The sequence below is a fragment of the Pelodiscus sinensis genome, chromosome 2 (assembly GCF_049634645.1).
Source record: "Pelodiscus sinensis isolate JC-2024 chromosome 2, ASM4963464v1, whole genome shotgun sequence".
Lineage (NCBI taxonomy): Eukaryota > Metazoa > Chordata > Testudines > Trionychidae > Pelodiscus > Pelodiscus sinensis.
Window position 1 is genome coordinate 228,259,243 of NC_134712.1, and position 24,589 is coordinate 228,283,831.

Below are 24,589 nucleotides of genomic sequence, written 5' to 3' on the forward strand. Positions count from 1 at the left end.
CACCAGTTTAGTTAAAATAACAAATCTTTTCCTAGTATGGATGCAGTTGTACCAATATAATTCTATTCCAGTTTGGGAAGATGAATAATCTTTGGTAAAAGGGACCTTTATACTGGAGTAAGTGTCCACACTAGGATCAAAAATCACTCTAATCATTGTATTGGTATAAGTTTTTTTTTTTTTTTTTTTTTTTGTATATTCTAGCCCTTAAGTTTTGCTTTCCTTACTGTCAGATACCAAATATTAAACTACTCAATATTCAATTAGTATTAACAATATGGAAACTGAGGCAAAGAGATTTTGACTAACCCACTGCCACACTCGGGGTGTGTCTAGACTACAGGGTTTTGTCGACAAAAGTGGACTTTTGTCGACAAAACTATACCTGCGTCCATACTGCCTTTGAGTTATGTCGACATAACGTCAACAAAACTCAGCAGTTTTGTCGACGTATGTAAACCTCATTCTACAAGGAAAAACGCCTTTTATCGACAGAGTTCTGTAGATAAAAGGCATTATTGCATCTACACTGTCCTTTGCGTCCACACTGTTATGTCGACAAAGCGGCTTGCTTTGTCAACAGAACTGGATGTAGTCTAGACGCTCTATGTCGACATAAGTTTTGTCGACAGATTCTGTCAACAAAACTTATGTCGACATAAGCCTGTAGTCTAGACATACCCTCTGTGTTGGTGCATATCCTGAATTAGAATTTAAGATTCCTGTATCTCCATCTTAGCCTTCCTCCACTGGACCACAGTATCTCTAAAATATTACTTTGTTTATATTCTTGCAGCATATTAACCACTGCCCTAAAAACCCACCTGCAAATATATGGTAGGACACAGACAAGCAAGGAAGATGGGGTTGAGCATCTATGGTATACTTATAGATCTGAGGGGTGGCCTAGAAGAGGGACATGGCATGCTTCGATGCGGAATCTAAGGAAGGCAAGGGAGGCTGCTAATGTGGAAGTGAGTGAGCAAAGCAGACCTGTAACAATGTGGTGGGCATCTGTTTACTCCAGCTGATGTGATCTTTATCTGTCTGAAAGTATGGTGGCCAGGCCAACCCAACCTTGTGGAGCTTGTACCGAAAGCCACCAACAGCATTTGTAAGGAGGGGAAAGTATTTGTTTACAGTTTGTTTTTTCTTTCTTGAATCCTGAGCTGAATGGCTAACCAATCTTAGTATGATTAGGGGAAGGCTAATGTATGTACAGGCAGACCCCGGGTTACGTACAAGATAGAGACTGTAGGTTTGTTCTTAAGTTGAATCTGTATGTAAGTCGGAACTGGTGTCAGCCGCTGCTGAAACTGATCAGTTTCAACCGTGGCTGAATCTGGATGCCAGTTCTGACTTACATACAGATTCAACTTAAGAAACCCAGGCGTCCCCAAGTCAGCTGCTGCTGAAACTGATCAGCGGCTGATTCCAGGAAGCCTGGGGCAGAGCAACTCTGCCTCGGGCTTCCTGTAGTCAGCCGCTGGTCAGTTTCAGCAGCGGCTGACTTGGGGACACCTGGGGCAGAGCAGCTGGGGTGCTGCTGGGTTGCTCCAGTAGCGCCGCTCCTCGGCTCTACTGGAGCAACCCAGCAGCACCCCAGCTGCTCTGCCCCAGGCGTCCTGATTCAGCTGCTGCTGAAACTGACCAGCAGTGGCTGAATCAGGACGCCTGGGGCAGAGCAGCTGGGGTGCTGCCGGGTTGGTCCAGAGCGGCATTGCGGGACCAACCCGGCAGCCCCCAGCTGCTCTACCCCAGGGGTAGGCAAGAAAAGCCTGGTCTGCTGGGGGGGGGGGGGGCACTAGCTGCACACACACCCCCCTCCCCCGCCCCTGCAGCAGACCAGGGAGACGGGAGTGGCGGGACCGCCCAAGTCCTCCACGGCTTTGCTCCGTCTCCCTGGTCTGCTGACCTGGGAGACGCGGAGCAAAGCTGCAGAGCACGTGGGCAGCGGGACAGTCCAGGCACACCGCGGCTGTCCCACTGCTGGCGTGCTCCAAGGCTTTGCTCCCCGTCTCCCTGCAGACCAGGCGCTCCAGGCGCTCTCTGCAGGGAGACGGGGAGCAGCTTTTCTCGTCCCGGAGGACAGGGGCGGCGGACCGTGGCGCATCTGGGCATCCCGCCTCTCCCGTCCTCCGGGGCGAGAAAAGCCCCGTTCGTCACTGCAGATCCGACATAAGTCGGATCCACGTAACTCGGGGACTGCCTGTAATCCTTTTGATCACAGAAACCAAACTTTATAACCAATGTCACTGTCATCTCAAAGAAGTCCAACTCTATGATGCCTTTTAAAAAGATTAAATAATTATTTTGATCTCTTGTGTTTTGCCCAATCTGAGAGCTTTTTCCACTGGTTAGAAACCTCCCCGCACATCTTTTAGTGTGGCAACAGTTTATTGGGGCTCCGCGTGTGTAGGTATTTAAAGTTGAACTGTTGGTTCTCAAGGTCTTTATTTTAATATGCAGTCAAGAAATGTAAGTTCCATTTGTTTTGTTCCAACAAAGCTCTGTCAGATTTTACCCAGAAAGCAAGTTCGTGGAAAGCAGCACAAACACCATGAGAGCCACGCGTCTCAGTTTGAAAACCTTTTCTTTTGTAGGTTTTAGGGAGGGGGGTGAGGAGCAAGAAGGGAGTTGGCTGTTTACTTTCTGTTTAAAAAAAAATACTTTACTATTTATTACAACAATAGAAAGGTCAGAGGAAATACTTCTACCACACACTTGCCAACTCCTCTAGGAACCTGTTACATCTTCAGTATGGAATGTCAGTGAACAGTGTTTAAAAATCGCTCCTTTTATTAAAAAGAAACCAGAAGAAAGAGAGACCCTTTGGCCTGTTTTCAGACTAGTAATGTAGTGCTTTGTCATCAGTGGCAGCAAGCTCTCAACATTCTGAAAACTGGCTCATCGTAATGCTGAATGTCCAAATATTCCTCCTGCCTTTATGTTTTTGCCTTATTTGGACGGGTGCATGCTGCAATAAAAGAGCACTTACCAATGCGCTGGGCAAACTTTTTAAAATACACATAATAACTAAGCAGACCCAGATCTATTCCTGCAGGCCACCCAACAACAACATATATATCAGAGAAACCTATATACCATATACGCAAACATACCAGAGAAACACTCCAATTTCCAGTGTACATTCAGTTCCCCGCCAGAATCCCACGTCACCACAAACAACCCCCTGCAGCATCTGTCTCCTCATGAACCCCAGGGATAGCTTTGCCGCAGGCCCTGAAGGCTAGCAAACTCAGGTTGTTACAGACCTGGGGTAAGAGCCATTCCCAAAGTCTGGAGCACCAGTGGAAAATGCCCTGTGAGCCACTCCCTCGCTCTTCTAACAATGGTGCTTCAGCTCAGGTGCCTCCACTACTGACCAACTTGCCAATAAGTTATTGGGCAAGGGTCAGGCTCTGAAACATGCTATTTAGTCTCTAGCACTCTTGTTTTGTTTTGTTCCCACTTCCAAACTTGACCAGATAGCATGTGCGAAAAATTCAGGATGGGGTAATAGGCGCCTCCCTAAAACAAAGCCCTGACTGTCCCAGTAAAACTGGGACATTTGGGAGTTCTGCTCAGAAAGTGATGTTAGGCTATGGACTATGATTTTCAGTGACTGTATATGCCCTTTGTTTCCTCCTTTAGGATAAAAATGTGCACACTCTCCTGTCTGCAATGAAGGTTAAACGCAAAATTCACAGATTTGTGTTTTCTTGTGAGATGTGCATGGCTGGGAGCACACAGGTCCCTACATAAAGTTACATTTTCCAACCCACAGTGACCCCAACATACTTTTTACAGTAATCAGAGATGCTTTTTCTGTTAGGTCTGTTGCCTTTGACACCCTAAGTCTTGTACTTGTTGAAACGGAAACTCCCCTAACAGCCTGAATCGCAATATACTTTTTTTTTAAAGTGACTCAAAGTATTTCATTTTAAAATCAGTTCAACAAAACACCAAACTGCATTTGATAAGTCCCTTGTCCTGAAGAGTATACAGTCTAATTGAATTTTACTGTTTAAAAGATTACACAATCAAGGTAATAATCAGGTCCTATTTAAAATGCTTGATTTTTTTTTTTTTTTTTTTTAGGGGGTGACTGGTGGGTGGGGGGGGGAGGATCCTGGCCATGACTCACATACCCCAGGCTGGAGAAGGGCTGGAACAACCCCCTTCTGCCCAGTTCTGCTCCACCCCACCACTGCCCTGTCTCTTTCCCCAGTCAAAACAACCTAGGGGAATAGCAAGTCCAGGGGGCGGGCACCAGGAGTAAGTGTCTACATCCCCACTCCCCCACCCTCAGTGGCAGGGGGAAAGCAGAGCAAGGTGACCCCGATGACATTGCTTTACTACTGCTGGGGAGGGCAGGGCAATCCTGCCTCCTGCCCCCTCCCTTGGGGCAGCACAGCCAAGAGAACAAAGCATTGCTCCTTTTCCTCCCCCCCCCCCCACCCTGCCACGCTGCCACTGCCAGTAAGTGGGGGGGGCAGACCCCCACTGCAGGCATCAGACCCTCCTCCACACACACACACACACACACACACACTATTCCTGCCAGCTATTAGCCAGCCCCCCTCACCCACAGCATGGGGGGACAATACCCCTCTTTCTTATGCACTCTCCTGTGCATTGCCCGTTTGTTTTTAATACACTTTCTGCTACCTGAGAGAGAGAGAGAGTAAGAAATAGAATAGGTTAAAACACCAGAAATAGCACTGCCTATTATTAAAGTTGCCCAACACTTCCCATGTAATACCCCATTTTCAGTTGCTTATATAACTTGGCTGAACTGTAGCTATTGGAGCTGAAATTTCTGATGCTGAGTGAATGCTGCAGGACTCCTTAAAAAAAAAAAAGATAAAAGAAATCCTCTGTTTTTGAGAACAAGATGGGGGAAATACATTGTTTTGCCCCTATTAAAGAAAAAAAATCTTACTGCCGTTTCACTGAGAAGCTCTGTTAGTTCCCCCATGTTTTGGATTAGCAGTTTGGAATTTGTCAGGGGAGTGGCCTCCATCAGAAATAAACACAGCTTTTTGCCATCCCTATGAAAATCTACCCTATTGGCATACTTCTGTGTGGAGTCAATGTCTCTCTTCAGGGCTGCCCCCGGCTCTGTATTTGAACCAAAGATGTCCAACCCCATCTTCCTCTCTCCTCTGTGTCTTGTAGGGCTTCTGTGGTGATGGTTGTTAATACACTGCAAGAACTTTAAACGCTAAAGTAACAGATTAGAAGTATCATGGCCCAGTGGAGGAAACCTAAGACTGAGATTCGGGCATCCTAAATTCTAATCCCGGCTATGTCTCTTCCCCCCCTGTATGGTCAAGGGTCAGTCAAAACTTCTTTGCCTCGGTTTCCACACGGAGGGGTTCTGCGGCCTACAATGTGTAGGAGGTCACACTAAATGATCTTGATGGTCCTTCTGCATCCTTCCCCCAGGTTCAGTTTTTGCTGCCTTTGAATATCACTCAACTTTTAGGCTAGAAGAGTAGATTGGGAAGAGTCTGGGATTAGGACTGGAGCAGGGAGGGAAACTGATTGAGCATGATGGGGGAGAGTGTTGCTGGCCAGGCAAGGAGATGGGTAGCTAAGGTGAGAGGGGAATGCTGAGACTGGTTGGGCAGGGAATCTGGGACTAGAAGGGGGGAGGAGGCTGAGACTAGGAGCTGTAGGGGGAAGGAGGAGAGACTGGGGCTGGTTGGGAGGACAGCTAGGAGCCAGGGGGAGATTGTGAACCAGTGAGGGTAAAGGGGGAAGTGAATTGGAAGCCAATTGCCAGGTTGGTGAGGGGAGGTCTTGGCCACTGAGGTTGGATGAGAAGCAGAGGGAGGAAGGGAGAGTGGGCCTGGTAGACAAGGAGACAGGGAGTGAGGAATCTGGACAAGAGGAGGGGGTGAGAACAATGGTGGTTGGCTGGAGAGGCAGACCAGACCAGGAGCCAGAAGGGGAGAATTGGAACTAGCTGGGCAAAGATTCCCATAGAAAAATGATGGCCTGTGGGTGAACTCTCTTTACAAATAGGTCAGCTCTTGAGTGATCAGTCAGTTCACACCCTCAAAGGAAACTTGCACAACTCTTTCAGAAGGTGAGCCTGGAAGCTTAGATTCATTATTCTGTGACACTAAGGCTTTGTCTACACTTCAGTTTGAAGCGCAGCTGTGGCAGAGCTTTCAACTGAAAGTGTGGCCACTACACGAGCACTGGGGCTATGTAAACACCTCCACAAGGGGGGTAGTTAACGGCGTTGGAGGTCACAGTTCTGTGCTGTCACTTGGTTCACACTTGCACTTTACAGGGCTGTAACTTGATGTGCAGGGGATAGAGGAGGGTGTTTTTTCACACCCTAAGCCAGAAAGTTACAGCACTGTAATGTGCCTGTGCAGAGTTGGCTTAAAGCTCATGAGCAGAACAGAGACATTGGTTTATGGTTTATTACAACAACAATCTGGTGCCCCACCCCTCCTTTCCCCAACTCTCTTCCCCACCCCCTTCTGTACCCATCTCCTCTGCAAGATCTGGCATCCCAGTCTCCTGCCTCAGATCACAATCTGCTCAACCCTTAGGTTATAACCCAAACTCCTGCACCCCAGACCCCACCCTTCTTCCATTAATGTCATGGTAGAGTGTGGCCCTCAACCACTTTCCAAAATCTTGGAGTAGGGCCCCCCTCATCAAAAATTATTGTCCACCCCGTGCTAACCACTTACTCTAAACCCTTGTTTCTTAAACTGTGTTCCTCGGAACACTGGTGTTCCACGGAGAACTCTCAGGTGTGCTGCGACCGTTTGAGGAAAAATTGCTAGAGCCGCTGAGACACTGGGTGGAGCGAAGGATGGACGGGGTGAGTGAGTAGTGATGCAACGGAGACGTGGCTGGAAATGAGGCGGGGCTACCCACGTTCCTCCATGCTTCTGTGCCCGGCTTGCAATCACCTGGGAAAGCTCCGCCCCTCGGTTGTGCCCATTGCCAGAGGGGAGGAGCGTTGCAGGGCCAGCTCTGATTGGCTGTCTCTGCTGCTGATCTGGGGATCCTGCCTGTCAGGGGTGAGAGCTGCCCTACAGCCGCCAACCCAACCGGGTCTTTGCACTGCTGCCTTTAGCCCTCACTTGTTACCCAGGACTGCTGATGGGGACCAGATACAATGTTCCTTCGTTGTTGGACAACTTTTTTTTTCATTTAATGGATAGCGATTGACAGGTTATGTTTGGGATACTTAGATTAAAAACAGATGTTCCACCTTTCAAAAGATAATTAAAAAGATACTTAAATTATCACTGGTCCATGAGCGAATATTGTCGTTGTCAATAAAAGTGTTGTCTGGTGTTCAAGGGGTTTGTGTGTGTGTGTGTGTGTGTGTGTGTGTGTGTGTGTGGTGTGTTTTGTTTTGTTTTTGTTTTTGTTTGCTCAACCAAAAACTTTGTGTTCCTCATAAAAAAAATTGTTTGGTGTTCCTCGGTCTTAAAAAGTTTAAGAAACACAGCTCTAAACAATCTGTTCTATTTGTGTCTTACTGTGACACTGGGAGTTCCTTTCCCAGACCTGAAGAAGAGCTCTGTGGAGCTCAAAAGCTCCTCTCTCCTCAACAGTTATTACCTCACCCACCTAGTCTCTTAAGTAGTTACACAAGTCTCTAAAGCCAGACTTTCCATAGGTGGTCACAACAGTGTGTTCCTCTTTTTTTGGGTGCATGACTTGAGTGAGAACCTGAGGCTTGAGGCAAGTGTATACTGCCGTACACTGCCAGTTTACGGTCCTACAATGTTCTGGCTCGGGTGTGAATCATCAGAGTGCAACAAGTTACAGTGCTGTGAAGTGCCAATGTAAACCAGGTCTTGTGGAGGTGGTTTTCCTGGAGTGCTGGGAGTCCTCTCCCTGCGCTCCTCGTGTGGCCACGTTGCAGTGTTAAAGTGCTGGCATCTGGTGTAGAGAGGACAACCTAGCCTGAGGAACAGGGAAGGGACACAAGGGAGCACTCCATTTTAGCAATTAAGATTTTGGCAGGTGCATGGTGTACCTCCTGCATGCTACCGAGTCATCTGAGCTGTGCTTTCCACTTGTAAGTGTAGACAAAACCTGATTGGCAAAAGTGCTGAACATTCACATCTGCAATTGGAGTCAGTGGGAGCTGTGCGTGAATATCTAAGGGTATGTCTACACTACCCCGCTAGTTCGAACTAGCGGGGTAATGTATGCATACCGAACTTGCTAATGAAGCCTGGGATTTGAATTTCCCGGGCTTCATTAGCATAAAGCCGGCGCCGCCATTTTTAAAAGCCGGCTAGTGCGAACCCCATGCCGCGCGGCTACACGTGGCACGGGCTAGCTAGTTCGAACTAGCTAGCCATTCCGAACTATCTGTACACCTCGTTCTAGCTAGCCCGTGCCGCGTGTAGCCGCGCGGCACGGGGTTCGCACTGGCCGGCTTTTAAAAATGGCGGCGCCGGCTTTATGCTAATGAAGCCCGGGAAATTCAAATCCCGGGCTTCATTAGCAAGTTCGGTATGCATACATTACCCCGCTAGTTCGAACTAGCGGGGTAGTGTAGACATACCCTAACCTATCAGGGGTTGTTGCTTGTTAAGGGTCTGATTTACAGAGATGCTGGGCACTGCACCTCCCACTGGCTCCAATCAGCACTGTCAGGGTACATCTACACTAGCCTCCTACTTCGAATTAGGGAGGCTAATGAGGGCGACTGAAGTTGCTAATGAAGCGTGGGATTTAAATATCCCGCGCTTGATTAGCATAATCCTGGCCAGTCGCCATTTTGGAAACTGACTAGCCCGAAGTAACTGCCCACGTCTATACGCAGCAAAGAAGCGGGATTCCGAGATAAAGCCCTTAGTTCAAATTAACTGTTACTCCTCGTGGAATGAGGTTTAACAGTTAATTCAAAATAAGGGCTTTATCTCTGAATCCCGCTTCTCTGCTGCGTATAGACGTGGGCAGTTACTTCGGGCTAGTCAGTTTCCAAAATGGCAACAGGCCGGGATTATGCTAATCAAACAAGGGATATTTAAATCCTGTGCTTCATTAGCAACTTCGGTCGCCCTCATTAGCCTCCCTAGTTCGAACTAGGGGGTTAGTGTAGACAAACCCTCAGTGATCAGCACTTCTACAGCTCAGGCGCTAATAGAATATGTTGAGAACAAGAGAGAGTATATCAGAGACTCGGCTGATGAGTTGGAACATACACTGTGCATCACTCTCCAGTTCTGCCCCTGGCTCAGGCGCAGTCATTCAACTCCCAGTATGTGTGCTGTGTGTATACGCTCAGTAGGTCCAGTTTATCTTTTTGTTCTTTCATTGATCTTGCACCCTGGTATCTGTCTCAGAGGGGTAGCTGTGTTACTCTGTAACAGAAAAAACTTAAAAAGCAATGAGTGGTCCTACGTACCTTAGAGACTTACAACAAATGTAGATAATATCATGAACTTTCATGGGCACAACCCACTTCTTCATTTAATACTATCTACTCATGATGCTCATCTACATTTTTTGTTAGTTTCTAAGATGGTGCAGGACCACTTGTTGCTATTTAAGTTTTTCCTGGTATCTATATTATTGTCTGAAGGACAAGAGAAGATAAATAATGACAATACTTCTTCTTGTTGGGGGTAGGTGGAGGGTGGTGTGTGTGGGGAGGGGGGGGGGGGTTAAATTCAGGAAATGTTAAGGGCCCAAGACAAACTGTTGAACACCAAAATTCTTTTTTGTGTGCAATCCACAATCAGGAACTCTTTCAATGTTGCCCTTGGGGGTTCTATTGTAGGCAGGTACTGGAGATTTTAATCCTTAACTTTTGCTTGCATATGTGTGTTCTAAGGCAGTGTTTCCATGCCTGAATGCACCCTCATTTCTTTGACTCTGATCGTGGTAACTTACAGGGGGCCAAAGAAAGTTTAACCTGTGTTTCCACTACCTTCCAGAGCCGGCTGACTTTGGCAAGTCGGAAACACTGGCGAGATAACAGGCATCCTCAGGAAGCAAAACCTATCAGAACATGATGATGTCATTGGCAAACAAAACAAATGAGCTCTGGGAAAGCAAACTGTTTTCCAGCATTGTTGATCTTACATTAAGTTAGAAGCTCTGCACATCCACTTTCTGGCCCAGTTAGCCAGAGTTTTTCAAAGAGAGCAATAGTTCAAGCCTGCCCTTACCCCCTGGGTTACTTTATTTTGCTGTCATTTGCTTTTTAATATACACAATTTTCATTTGTTTCTTAAACACAACTTACAGGAGAATAAACCAGGGCTGTGTCTTCATGGTCCATGTGCACTAAGTTAATCCTATGTGCACCAACTAGGCAACGTGTGAAGAGCTTGGTATTTGTGGTCACATTTAAATATTTTTTGCCTCAGGACACCATATTGGGGCTGAAATAATGTAAGATCTGATCTTCTTGCAGTATTTCCACAATCCAGGAACTATATAGTGTTGGAAGAGGACTAGATTACACATTTCCATCGTATAAAATGACTGCTTAGCACCTGTGGAAAACCATACGCATATTAGAACCTACATACATTTCTGTAAGCAATCACATTTGAAGACACAAGGAAAAGGTTTTTTTTTTTTTTTTCAAAAGCATAGCTCCCTTATTCAAATGGAACGTAAACACTTAGATGCAGTGTTCCCTGTAAAGCTGAGCATTTGGGCAGCCGCTGAGGAGAGATTCAGGTGCTGTCCAGCTGATTGGCAGAGCACCCATAGCTGACCACAGCCAGCAGTAGCGTATATTCTGGCGTACAAGACGACTTTTGATGTTAAAAAAACATCCCCCAAAAATCGGGGGTCGTCTTGTACGCTGGGTATACATCCCAGGCGCGCCTGGGATGCCCCGCCTCCGGCTTCCCCTGAGGCTTTGCAAAGCTGCTTCCCCCCACCAAAAAAAGAGTCCAGACTACTTTCACCTTCGAAAGCTCCACTTTCTAAAGTGAGATCGGAAGAAGATATGCAAATTCCGCAGGAATTTGTATATCCTCTTTCGAAAATAGCACATAGTTTAGAGGTACCCTTAGTGAATGAGGATGGAGGTTCCTTGGGGGCGAGTGTGGGAATGGAGAGACAGCAGGGAGATAAGACTGAGTTAGCTGGGAGGGAGAGGGATGAGGAGAGAGCTCATGGTGAAGTGTCTCAGTGTTTCATGCTGAAGATCAGGGCACTGATGTGTAAGAGGGCACCGCACCCCCTACTGGTCCACTTGTCCTACCAAATGACTCTTTCCTCTAACACCTCTCATCCTACTTCAGTCTTTCACTTTCCAATGTGCTTGACCTTGAGGGGCTATTTTGGGTCTCAGCTGCCACTGGGCCCTTCCCATGGTTTAACTTCATTGATGTCATTGAAGTTACTTGTGACTCAGTGTTGAAAGTGAGATCAGAGAAAGACCTGTGGTCCAAAGGCTTTGTCTGTTTTTTTAAATGGCCTGTTTCTCTCTTTCTTTATATATTGCCTTCCCCAGTGGGGCTTTCACCTGACACCCATGTGTAGGAGGCAAGACCCAGCCCCACCCCTTCTGCCCAAGGCCCTGCCGCTGAAGCCAAGCCTCGCCCACTCCCAGCCTGATCTTGCTTGGCCACGTGGAGAAGCCGGGGTTATCGTGATGCCCCCAGTCCTCGCCACCAGCCAGGAAAAGCTCACTAACCCATCGTGGCCCCATCCCTCCCCACCCTGGTGCCCAGGCTGCTGAGCTGGGCTGCCTTCCCAGGAGGCCAGAGGTAGCAGAGCTGCCACACCGTGGTTCCAGCCTTCCTTGGCAGCGGCCCTAGCCTTAGGTAGTCAGTCATGTAGGCAGTTTTGGGAAAGCTGAGCCTTCCCTTGCCACCCATTCTCTTACAACCTCTGACAAACACTGTTCACCTGGCCGCTATCCCCAGCAGTAGCAAAGTTACTATCGACCCCTAAGCAATAACAGGAAAAGCACTTCTCTTCTTTGCACCTGTGCGCTGTCCAGTGGGCTTTCTATTGTTTATGTAGTCACACTGAATCTTTCTCTTTGGAGGTCGACGAGCTCTAGCAGCCAGCTGTTCTGTCTTCGGTGACTTTTTTAACCTCTCACAATTCCAGGCTTCTGTTCTAGAAACAGTTAGGAATAGAGAAATTGTTTGAATTGACCTGATCTGGCCCCACCTCCTGTTATTGACGTGTGTGGTGTTATTTTAAAAATAACATCATTTTCCTTTCCATTTCTTTCTTCCAGGTATTTGTCTAGTACTTTTTGGCTAGCTTGTTTATCCCTGTGACTATTCGCTGATCATTCTACTTTCTAGTATGGTTTAGCATGTATGGAATATGAGGAGCTCTGTTCTGTTAACTAAAATATTACTGGAAAATGTTTTATTTCTTTAAGAAGTATACAATACCATGTCCAGGGGACAGAGCACAGATTCTTTAGGCTCTATGCAGGGACTGGTGTAGGTTCTGAAAAGGTTCTAACGCTTGGAAGTATTTTAAAACCCTTAAGTAACACTTGCATGGTCTGTGCAGGCTCTGTTTAAAGTGTGGTTCTGTGCTGAACACTGGCTTCTGGAATACACTAGGTAAAGGTGCCTTGTCCCCCCAGAGAGCCTCCTCCATGTGAAGTGTCTCATAGTGATTGATAGGGTGAATGGGACTGTTTCTTTAGCACAGAGTAGAGCCTCTTTGTAATGATCATCCTCCATGATAGAGCCGAGGATTTCATGCACCAAAGCACAGGCCTCTAGCATTACCACTGAAGGACAAACTTCATTAGCATCTAGAAACAAGAGGTTCTTCTCCTTTACGCAGAGCTGCCACTACCAGGGACATGTAACTCTGAGCATGTTTGCACAACCCTGCTACCAAGTGGCCCTACTGAGTGTCTTACACAATGTGTTTGCTCCCTGGGTGTATTACAAGGCATAGTCCACTCTATTGAGGGCCGTTAATCTAAGTTACATGACTTCTAGCTGATGTCCATGTAATTAGATCTACTTACCCCGTGGTATCTTCACTGCAGGAAGTCACTGTCCCATCTACTCCCTCTACTCTTGTTGTGGTAGAGTACGGGAGACGGCGGGAGAGTGCACGGCAGTCGATTTATCACATCTATACTAGATGCGATAATCAACCCCTGTGGATCTGGCAGGTAGTGAAGAGGCCTCCCCCTCCCCACTCCCCCAGTCTCATCCCCTATGTCAGGAATGTGGCAGCACAGCACAGCTGAGTGTGTGTGTGCTGGAATCTCTTGTCTTCATGCATCATCTGCATAAGTGTTTACTGAGTTCCAAACCACTGAAGACTTGGTACCCCCTAAATATAATGAGCTAGAACAGTAGAATTTACAAGAGGTTCCAAGGCTGAGCTAGCCAAGAGAAATTGTTGCAGATCAACTAATTGGAACCTATTACTAGTAATATAACAATGCGCAGCCAGCAAAGAACTCGGGCTGAGTCTGAGGGGCTGGCAGAGACAAGGAAAAATCTTTCAACTTTAGATTTGCTTTGAAAATCATTGTGCAACAACAAACATGGCAACTTGTGACTTTTTTTTTAATAGAGCAACTTTTCAGAGCAGCTGCATTTAAAATGCAATTTACTTGGCTTCTTTGATTTGTATTACACCTGTTAGCTGATTACAGATTTCAACAGACCCACTTAGGCAGTAAAGAAATCTCCCCTAAAAGCAACCTTTAAAGACTGTAAACAAGGGAGTCTAATTGGGGGCACAGCAGAGGTTAGCAGTGTCTTTATTGACTAACATAATGCACTTTTTTGTTGTGTTCTGTTATTTTTGTGCTTGGTCACAATGTTGATAGAATATGCAGAGCTCCAGGAAGAGGCTGTGCTGCCCTGCGATCTAACTCCTCCTCCCAGCATAAAGCACAACTCCACCTGATCTGAGTAAGGCCTTTTCTCTGAAAATGCCTTTCTCAAAGCTTTGCTTAGCTCCAGAGCAAAGCTTCTCAAGATCACTTATCAAAATCTGAAAGCTGCAATCATCACCAAATTCTTCAGTCAAATACACTGACTCAGCAGCAGCAGCTCTGCATCTGTTCCCTGGCTGAACAGATTTAGGTATATTATCTAGGGAAGGTCAGTACATGATTCATCAGCATCTGCATGCGCTTCATTGTTATGTTTTTTTTTTTTTTTTTAATGTTGAGGCCAGAGGATGAAACTCTGCACCCAGCAGCCTGCCAATTGAGTCAAGTTGTCTTTCCTTGTTAGAGCAGCTTTCTGTTCCCTCTTTCAGTGATGGCTCCCACAGAAGAGAGCTTTCTCCTGGTGTAACTGTGACTGACTGAAATCAACGCAACATGTTCAGTGTGGAGGACCTCCTGATTTCTCATGGATATAAATTGTCCAAAAATCCCCCTGCTTCATATGAGAACAGAAGTGATGGCTACCAGCCTGAAGCTACAGAGACGAGAACTAGTCGGGGAGCACTGAATGGGTTTGAGACAGACGCTGGAGCCTACATTTACAGCAAGAAACCCCTGGCCAAAGGCAACCTGAGCAGCAGCGAAGGCAGTCATGGGAGCCAAGGGAGGCACCACGCCGGCCCCGGTTACCCCCCAGACCTCCAGGGTTTGTCCACTTTTCATACTTCAGAAGGGGGGTAAGTTCCTGTATCATGCCATGGCGTGGCTTTCTCTTCCCTTTAGATTCTGGCAGATGAATTCAGCCTCACTACCCCTTTGCCTGTGAGACATGTGACCATTTGTCTGCTTCCATGCCCATGCATGCACTGAAATGTTACATGCCGCACACGCATTCACGGGGCTTTTGTGTAGCAGGCAGAGGTAAAAGTAAGTATGGAGCACTGGTAAGAAAGTGCTTAGGGCTGGTAAACTATTTATAGATCCCGTACCACCCATGGAGCTGCCTGTCAGGAGAACAGGGCTGGGGGCAGGGGAGCTGATACCATCCCCGCTGCCAGTATTCTGCTGCCCCTCCCACTGGGGAAAAAGAAGCAGGCCAGAGGAGATGCAACTCCACAGAAATGCTTCGGGAAAGGAGCAGAACCCCAACAGCTCCTCTGGCTGTTGTACTGCCCTGTACCAGGGTAACATGGGGTGAGAAGGAGAGGGGAGGGGAAGACTGGGGGGGCCCTGGGCTGGGGGCAGGTGGTATCACTTGGGAAGGTTACATTGACCCCGCCCCCCCCCCAGTACCAGGAAGACATTAATTTACTTTCATAAATGATGTGTGTAGCCTTTATCAAAATAGCAGGGGGGGGAAAGGGGAGTAGAGTAATCAGTAATACCCTTTACAAAAGATCTTGCTAATGGGGAGAAGATCAGGTCACGTAGGATATTTCTGCACTAACTAGATGCCCATGGCTAGCCTGTCCAGCTGTAAGGATGTCATTGTGTAGACAACTACACGATTAACTGACACAACCCTGGGCTTACCAGTTAATCTTGTCGACTACAGGCATTCTCTTCCTCCCCTCCTCCCCAAGCTTTTGCAAGGTGGGAGAGTGAGAGTCAGTGCCGGGAGGAGCTAGCTTAAAAGCTGGCTCCCTGTGATCACTGGATCCGCCTGCCCAACCCCCACCCCCTCAATAGAGAGGCAGCAGCATGGGGGGAGGAGGGTCAGGCTGGAGCCAAAATGCGTGGGGAGCTGACTGTCAAGCCAGCTCCCCTGGCATGCCACCTCCACAGACCCCACTTCCCCCTCCTTCTTTGCTGCATCCTACAGAGGCAGTGGAGGGGGCAGGCCTCCCATAGCTCCCAGTGGCTGTGGTTCACCATTCCCAGCCAACAGGAGCTGCAGGATGCAGCGGCAAGCATGTTTTTGCAGTGTACAGTATTTCCCCGTAGCTCCTATTGGCCACGAACGGTGAAATGATGTCACTGGGATCTGTGCAGCGCCATGCCTGCAGATATCCATGTAAACAAAACGTCTCCTGGCCTGCTAGTGGGTTACCCTGATGGGCTGCATGGTGAAGGTTGCTGACTCCAATATGGAGGCAATATGATATTTTCTGTCGTCTTAGTGAAGAGATGATGTCCAACATTTTTGGGCTCCTCTTTCCTTCCCCATCTCCTCTCCTTACAGGCCACCTATAAGCTGTTCATCTGGGCAAAGAAGTCACCTTCATTCTCTGATAGACTTAGGGAAAGGAGTAAATTGAACAGCTGTTCAGCAACAGTAAAGCATCTGGGGAGCTCCAAAGGATCTCAGATTTACTTGTGGGTCCAAGCCTCTTTGGCCCCTGTTGAGAAGAATGAGGATGAGAATCCAGTGGAGGTGCTTATACGAGCAGGCTTTCCCTTGAGTGGAGGAGATGGCTCCTGACGACTAGCCTTAAGTAAGTGACGGGGAGGGAGAAACAACACAGGAGGAGGACAGAGCATATGGAAGTAGAAGGGGAGAAGGATGGGTGGACTTGGAGCTAAGAATGTTAAATTGCAGCTATCTGACTAATTGTGTAGTTGATACAATTTGTATCGTCTACACGATTAGTCAATAAGGTCCATGCTGCAGAGCCACAGTGGGGGTAGCTTCAGGAGCTGGACTGAGCTCAGAGCAACCCACGCTGGGCTTTTACTACATTTAAAATGCAGAGCTGAAGCGTCCCGGACCAGTGCCAGCCAGGACTGCTCGGTCCTGGCTCACACTGAGTCCAGCAGCCCCTGTCCAGGGTGGGCCCAGCTCTCCACTGGGAAACCCACAGACAGAGGCTGCTGCCAGAGCAGCCTCTGCACATGACTAGCCTCGGCCTGCTGCGGGCAGAGACTGCTTCACAGCAGCCTCCCATTTCCACAGACACACACACACACACACACACACACACACACTGCTGTCTCTGATAGAGACAGCAAGTCAGACAGGCGGCACCTCAGAGATAGCGCTGGGGGAAATCCGCTTTTAAGCTGGCTCTACCCAGCACTGGCTCCTGTCCCACCCCAGCCTCCCCACTGCCCTCCTCCTCCCCCCACATTGTCTTCTCCTAGAGGCAGCAAGGGGGAGAGTGAGTAGCTGATACTCCAGTCACCTACCCAATAAGCTTATGCTCATTGGGTAGTCAACTACTCACTAACATCCCTATTCAGAGCTGGACCTATGAGGAGGTGAAAGGAAATGAGGGCAATGCTGATGTGTCCTTAATGTATTTACAGAAAAATGCTAACTTCCTTGTCTGCCAGTCAAGGGGAAGGGGAGAATGTCTGTCTGTCTGTCTCTTTAGTGCTAATGTGGGTGGGAGAAAGTATAACACAGTAGCTTTGGTAGCTTTTCAAAAGAATAGAGTTAAACAGGACTCGGTGTTAGCTCAATGTGGCCTTCCTTTGCTTCTTCTGAAATAGGAGGTAATGTAGTGGAACCTGCCCACTTACTCTGTTTCACATATTAAAACTTGATTTTAGAAAGCTCACTTTGGCCCCAGAAAATAGGGACCCAAATATTGGGCCTGAACTGCCTTAGATGTGTCCCTTTCATGCAAACAGTAGCCCTTCTTTTTACACATTGCAAGTCCTAGTACACAGCATCCCTACTAGGTAATCTTATAAGCCACTAGCATGATGGTCTATGGAAAGCATTTTGTTTAAACTCCCAGGTTGTCTGTCTTGTAATGTGTTTATTTTGTATCTGGAGAGAAATATTGGAATCTGTGCTGCAATTACTTGGTAGGGGGATAAAGATCTTGCAGATGCTCAATCTCTTCCAAATGGGGACACTCAAACACCTGTAGAGGGCAGAGGTTTTTTTCTGTCAGCTAATGATCTAATTAACTTTGGTAGGTAATTAGGTTGGTTGTTGACAGAAGTTCCAACATAGTCCCCTTCCTCTCATTAAGCAATAGCCTTCTGTGGTATCTGGCTGTTTCTCCACCTCCTGCTTTGGAAATGGTTATTGGGTGTGTGCCCTCTATTCTGTACCCTGTATGAGGTCTTTGCTTCCCCTTACTCCCTCAGTTGGATGAGGGAGGTAACCTAGTAACAGATGATGTGGGAAAAGCTGAAGTACTCAGTGCTTTCTTTGCCTCTGTCTTCACAGACAAGGTCAGCTCCCAGACTAATGCACTAGGCCATGTAGTATAGGAAGAAGGTGGATAGCCCTTGGTGGGGAAAGAACAAGTTAGGAACTATTTAGAAAAGCTAAACATACACAAATCCATGGGCCCGGATTTAATGCATCTGCAGGTACTGAGGGAGTTGGCAAATGTCATTGTGGAGCCTTTGGCCATTATCTTTGAAAACTCGTGGAGATCGGGAGAGATCCCAGATGATTGGAAAATGGCAAATGTAATGCCCATCTTTAAAAAAGGGAAGAAGGACAATCCAGAGAACTACAGATGAGTCAGCCTTACATCAGTTCCCGGAAAAATCATGGAGGGGATCCTCAAGGAATCCATTTTGAAGCACTTGAAAGAGGGGGAAATGATCAGGAATAGTCAACATGGATTCATGAAGGGCAAGTCGTGCCTGACCCATCTGATTAGCTTCTATTATGAGGTAACTGGCTCTGTGGATATGGGAAAGTCAGTGGATGTGATATACCCTGACTTTAGCAAAGCTTTTGATACAGTCTCCCACAATATTCTTGCCAGCAAGTTCAGGGAATATGGATTAGATACATGGACTGTAAGATGGATAGAAAGCTGTGTAGAGATAGCGATCAACGGCTCAATGTCTGGTTGGTGGTCAGTTTCTAGTGGAGTTCTCCAGGTATCTGTTCTAAGATGAGTTTTGTTCAGCGTCTTTATTAATGACCTGGATGAGGGGATGGATTACACCCTCAGCAAGTTCACGGATGACATTAAGCTAGGGGGAGAGGTAGATATGCTGGAGGGCAGGGATAGGGTCCAGAGTGACCTGGACAGATTTGATGATTGGGCCAAAAGAAATCTGATCAGGTACAACAAGGACAAGTGTAAAGTCCTGCACTTGGGATGGAAAAATCCCAAGCATTGTTACAGGCTGGGGACCAACTGGCTAAGTAGCAGTTCTGCAGAAAAGGACCTGGGGATTACAGTGAATGAAAAGCTGGATATAAGTCAACAGTGTGCCCTTGTAGCCAAGAAGGCTAATGGAGCATTGCCAGCAGATCCAGAGAAGTGATTATTCCCCTTTATTTGGCTTTCATGAGGCCACATCTGGAGTATTGTGTCCAGTTCTGTGCCCCCCACTATAGAAAGGATGTGGACGCATTGGAGAGAGTCCAGCAGAGGGCAACCAAAATAATTAGGGGGCTGGAGTGCATGCCCTATGAGGGATTTGGGTTTGTTTAGTCTGCAGAAGAGTGAGGGGGGATTTGATAGCAGCCTTCAACTTCCTGGAGGGAGGTTCCAAAGAGGATGGAGAAAGGCTGTTCTCAGAAATGCTGGATGGCAGAACAAGGAGCAATGGTCTCAAGTTACAGTGGGGGAGGTCTAGTTTGGATATTAGGAAAAACTATTTCACTAGGAGGGTGGTGAAGCACTGGAATGGGTTACCTAGGGTGAAGCACTGGAATGGGTTACCTCCATCCCTAGATGTTTTTAAGTTTCGACTTGACAAAGCCCTGGCTGGATTGATTTAGTTGGGATTGGCCCTGCCTTGTGCAGGGGGCTAGACTTGATGACCTCCTGAAGTCTCTTCCAGCTCTATGATTCTACTGTTGCTTTGTACTGCCCCCTTCAGGGCCTCCTCAGTGGACAACCTCCCTTGAGCCCCAGAACAATACTAAGGAAAGAGAGTCTGCAGCAGCTGACCTCACTACATAAAAACCGGAGTTGGGGTGGAGCAGAAGCCCCTGTTAAAAGCAGTGGGTTTCCTCCTGGGTGGGGGCCATGATCCTATCACCTCTGAAGGTGGGAGGGTACTCCTTACTGGCCGTGAGGATGGGGCAGTTCGGGAGTGGGAGAGAGACAGCTGTGAGTGGGGCTTTGGGGGAAGGGATGATGGAGGGGTGGGCCCATGGTTCAGGACTCTCCACTTTTAGGGGCTTCCACTGTTCCTTACCCGGGCAGCCAAGTCTTTGAAGCTCTTTATCCATCCTGCCTTTCAGCGTGGGACAGTAGAACAAAGGTCACATGACTCCTCTCTGACCAGTTGGGGCAGTGGATGTAAAAGTAATAGTGGTGGGGCTTGAACGCTGCTCCTCTTCTCCTGAGCTGCATCTCAACAGCATGGATCAGGGGTGTAGTCCAAGTGGACCTGGCCTCCAAGCCCACCCAAATTGAAGCTGGAGCTCCTTGAACACACAGGCTGGGAGTGGGAGAGTCATCCCGGGCGGGAAGTGTGACTCATGGGGGCAGGGCTAGGAGGGGCTGGCGTTGGGGCCAGAGACCGTGATAGCAACCCACAGTGAGAGCAAAAGCAGTTATGTGGCCAGTGGAGTGAATGGGCACCAAGACAGGAGCAGAAGGGGTAGGTGGATCTTGGGCCCCTTATTGGTGTGTCCCGCAGCCTGTGTGCCCCAGGCAGCCCCATCTTCTGGGGACTGCTGAGCAGTAAAGGCTGGCTGGAGAGGACCGGGGGAAGTGGGGCTCTCCAACCCTCCTCCCCCCATCATTGCCTGCCCACCAGCAAGTCAAAGCCCATTCAGTTTTCCTGCTCTAACTGTGCCACTGGCATTGATCTTGGTTTTCTGTGATTAAAAACAAAATTCTCGGATCAAAACAACCTAAAATCCATGTTTTTCCAGAATTAGAAGGAAATGCTGAACTTTAGTTTCCCATGCTTGACAGGGCTCTGGCAGTCAGTCCCACATGGTACTTTCAGTGACACTGGACCTTTTAATAAAGCTTGCTTGATGATCATATATGCTTTTATTTTTTTCACAAAATATAAAAACTAAATATTCTCTGTAAAAGTAAATATTCCATTTTTTTTTCTTCAGAGAACATATTTCTAGGATCCCTGCTGATCCATGATTGGTGGAACTGCCCCAATCTTAGGATACAGTAAATTACGGAAACCTGTAAACTGCAGAATGCATGATGACCAGTGCATAGTATTGGCCTTCTAACTGCCAAGGAACTGAGTTCAAATACTGCTACGGTTGCTCTTTTTTTCTTTTAAAATTTCCAAAATTGTGTTTAAAAGTTTATCATCAGTATGATGGCAGATAGAACTAATTCACGCCACATCTAGGGAAGTAATCAAAAACTTGGATCCCCAATATTTCACACATGTTTCTTGAGAGAGACAGCTTGACAGCACAGGTGTACTAGCTATAGGTACTTATCATGTAGGTCATGCCTACATAAACACCATCCAACGTGATACTCTCATGGGTCCCTTCCCCTCTAATGCTTATGTGACTAAACACTACAGCACCAGGGAGTAAGCATTGCAGGGTTGGGTCCTGAGTAAGGCATATTTAAAACTCGTACAGTACTTCTATCCCATGACTTCAAAGTGCTTTACAAAGGTGGGAATTAGCGCACATTTACACATGAGAAAACTGAGACATCGGGAGGCTAAAGGATTTGAATATGGCTAACCTGCAAGCCACAAGCAGAATGGAGAATAAGTCTCTTGATCCTACTCTCCAAGCTCTTAATAGATTGGGTAACAAGCTTTCCTTATTTTTATTCTGTTGAAAATGTAGGCCACTGTATTTAAGTCTGGGTTTTGGTTTTGGTTTTTTGTGCCTCTCTGGTTGGACACCCAGCTGAAGATGCTGTAAAAAGGACTGGGTTTTCAGAGGACAGATGTATTCTATAATTTTTTTACTTTTGCATCACCAGTATAGTCCAAGTAGCGTAGGGCAGAATTGCACAGCAAGTGGTGATGTTGTTTTGATCATTCTCACCATGATAGCTGTTCAGTTATAGTCTCAGATGTGGATATGACCAGACTGCCCTGGATTAGGAATATAAGTGAGTAGTCGACTCCCTGATAAATCTAGGCTTGTTTGATAGTCGAGTCACTACCCAATTAGTTGCAACCCTCCCCTCACTGCCTCTGTATCAGAGGTAGCAAGGTGGGGGAGCAGGAGCCAGTGATGGGGGAAGCTGGCTTAAAAGCCAGTCTCCACAGGAGCCAGGGGAAGCAGAGGCTCAGCGGGGGATCCAGCGTGAGCCAGGACTGTCCCAGATGCTGCGCCTCTGCTTTTTAAACATAGTAAGAGCCACCAGGGACTCAGCTATCCCAGCTTGCGCCTGGTCCCAGACCACTGCGGTTTTGCCTTTTAAATGTAGTAAGATCAACCAGACAATGCTATTTTTGCCAGGTAGACTAAGGCTATGTCTAGACTGCAGGGTTTTTTCAAAAAAAGTAGCCTTTTTTCGAAAAAACTTCACCTGTGTCTAGACTACAGCTGCGTTCTTTCGAAATTAAATCGAAAGAATGCGGCTTTTCTTTCGACGGTGGTACTCCTCATTTCACGAGGAATAACGTCTTTTTTCGAAAGTGCTCTTTGAAAAAAGGCACTATGTAATGCAAACTGTGCTTTTTTGAAAGAGAGCATCCAGACTGCCTGGGTGCTCTCTTTCGAAAAAGCGGCTTGCTTTTTCGAAAGTACTGGTTGCAGTCTAGACGCTGTCTTTCGAAAGAGGCTTGCAGTCTAGACGTAGCCTAAAAGATTACTATTACTTGTCATGGTAGATGCGGTGCTGTTCCTGAATGCATCTTAAGTTTAAATCAAAGTACAGTCATAGGCCTTCTTTTCTATTACCCTGCTACTATTTTTTTCTCTAACGAGAAATTGACCAGGAGGTTTGGAGGAGATAAGATTTTAAAATTGCTTTCTCTAAACAAGATAACATGAATGATGTTTCAATCAAGCAGATTAACTTTTCTCCCAAGACTTTTCTCCATACCATTAAATGCATTTTTACCTGTGCCTCTAACTAATTTAAACAGGATTTTACATCCCTAGTAACTAGTTAAATGTTATGTTTAACTGGTTAACCACTTACACAGGGCTAAGCGGGGGGCCACTCAAGCCCAGCTGGGCTGGAGCAGTGCCCCCACTTGCCACAGTCGGGCTGGAGTGCCACCATTCATGGCACACTGGTCTGGTCAGGCTGAGCCCACCATGGGTGGGGACTGTTCTACCCGGGCTGGAGCACCTCTGCCCATGGTATGCTGGGCCCAGCGGCACATGTGGGGGCTGCTCCAGCTGGGCTGGAGTGCCCCCCTCACCTGTGGCAGACCCTACGGGGCTTGAGCAACCCCTGCCCATGGTGGGCACGGGGCTGCTTCAGCCCCTGGCAGTTAACCATTCCCATCCCTAGCCTCCACTGTCACATCCCTAGCCTCCACTGTCCTCATTCCTGAATCTAATTGCAGTGAGTCACATGATGTTAACTGAATAATGTTCTCTCCCTCATTAATGTACATGAAAAGTTACCTTTCCTTAAGCATGCTTTTTGAATTCTAGTTGTTATGATGACATAATGTAGATCTTCAGTATGGTGTTTTACATCATATGTAGAATTTCATTAGTTACTATAACGACAAAATATTATTTAAACAACTTCTGTAAACAATGAGATTAAATTGTTTCTCTAGTAATAACATGGGCTTTAGAAGAGAGAAAAATCCTGCCTCCTTATTAATGACATTCACATAATTGCGTACATTGAAGGCTGGCTCTTTTGTTTTCTGGTGGATTCCCCCTAGGAATCTAGGTAACACTTTCCCAACAGTTATTCACAAACTTTGCTTTTTTTTAAGCCAGGGAACTTCACCGATCCATTTTCAATAACAGCGATCACTAACCTCCAAGTTTGTTACTTTACTGTCTAGAAGACCCTTCAGTGATTTTGATGTTCTATAAACTTGAATAAATAGTGCTTGTGGCTTTGTAATGTGTGTTTTAATAGTTTAGCACCGTGGTATCCAACACACTAGCTGCAAGCCAAGTGTGGCTATTTGGCCAGTTGCTTCAGAACTGGTTGGACACCACAAGTTTAGCATGACTGATCTCTCCATATATTTCCTGTCATTTACCAGATGTTGCACAGAACAATGCCTCACTTGTTTGTTACCTAGACCTAGTCACTCACAGTAATCTCTCTAGTCAGTTGCTACACGACAGCATTATAAGAAAACATAAAGGTAGCAGAAATGACCTTGGTAATCTCCAGAGAGTTGCAGCTCACGTTCAACTGCAAAGCTTCTCATGCTGAAAGAGATAGTGGCTTTCACTCTGTGGTAAAACTTCCAGTATAGGCTATGTCCTGTTATATCCCTCGGATTAATATCAACCAGGATCCAGAAAACATATTGCACACTGCATTTTATATGGTGAAACTTTTTTGTTCAGACAGTGGGTTTTAATCCATCATACTTAAAACAAAAATAGTCTATCCCAATTTGTTTTAAGCATTTTGCTTGATAGGATAAACTTCACATACATAAAAGAAGAGTGTTCTGAATGTGGATTGCATCCCATTTCACTTGGATTTCTGAATTTTATCTACTTAAACCTTTTTTGTGAGAAGATTTAGTTTTTTGGCAGCAAGCAAGAGCAGACTGACTACATATAACTTGGGGTGGGAGAGGAGGAAGGAAATTCTTGGGTTCATCTACATTCTTGTCCTATTTATGTCAATTTTGATTTTTCTCTTGTGTTATGCTGGTGGCAGCTACACAGTAAAATAATGGCAGTTAGATTTTTGGACACCTTATTTACAAGAATAGCAGGACCACAGTTTAAAATATAAA

General features: G+C 46.8%; 1 protein-coding gene across 13 annotated transcripts in view; it reads left to right on the plus strand.

The window, feature by feature from the left end:
• Positions 1-24,589, plus strand: part of JCAD (junctional cadherin 5 associated) — a 90,450-nt gene that overhangs the window by 51,065 nt on the left and 14,796 nt on the right. For 6 of the 13 annotated variants that reach the window (XM_075922594.1, XM_006110645.3, XM_075922596.1 and 3 more), the window contains exon 2: positions 14,233-14,598. The exons of 3 other annotated variants lie outside the window; for them this stretch is intronic. In XM_075922594.1, coding sequence (XP_075778709.1) covers positions 14,297-14,598 — 302 coding nt within the window. In that variant the 5' untranslated portion in view covers positions 14,233-14,296. Of the gene's footprint in view, positions 1-13,906; positions 14,073-14,232; positions 14,599-16,148; positions 16,297-18,039; positions 18,443-24,589 lie in introns of those variants that run through there. 4 more of the 13 variants (XM_075922595.1, XM_014569721.3, XM_075922600.1 and 1 more) reach the window with 4 other exon arrangements.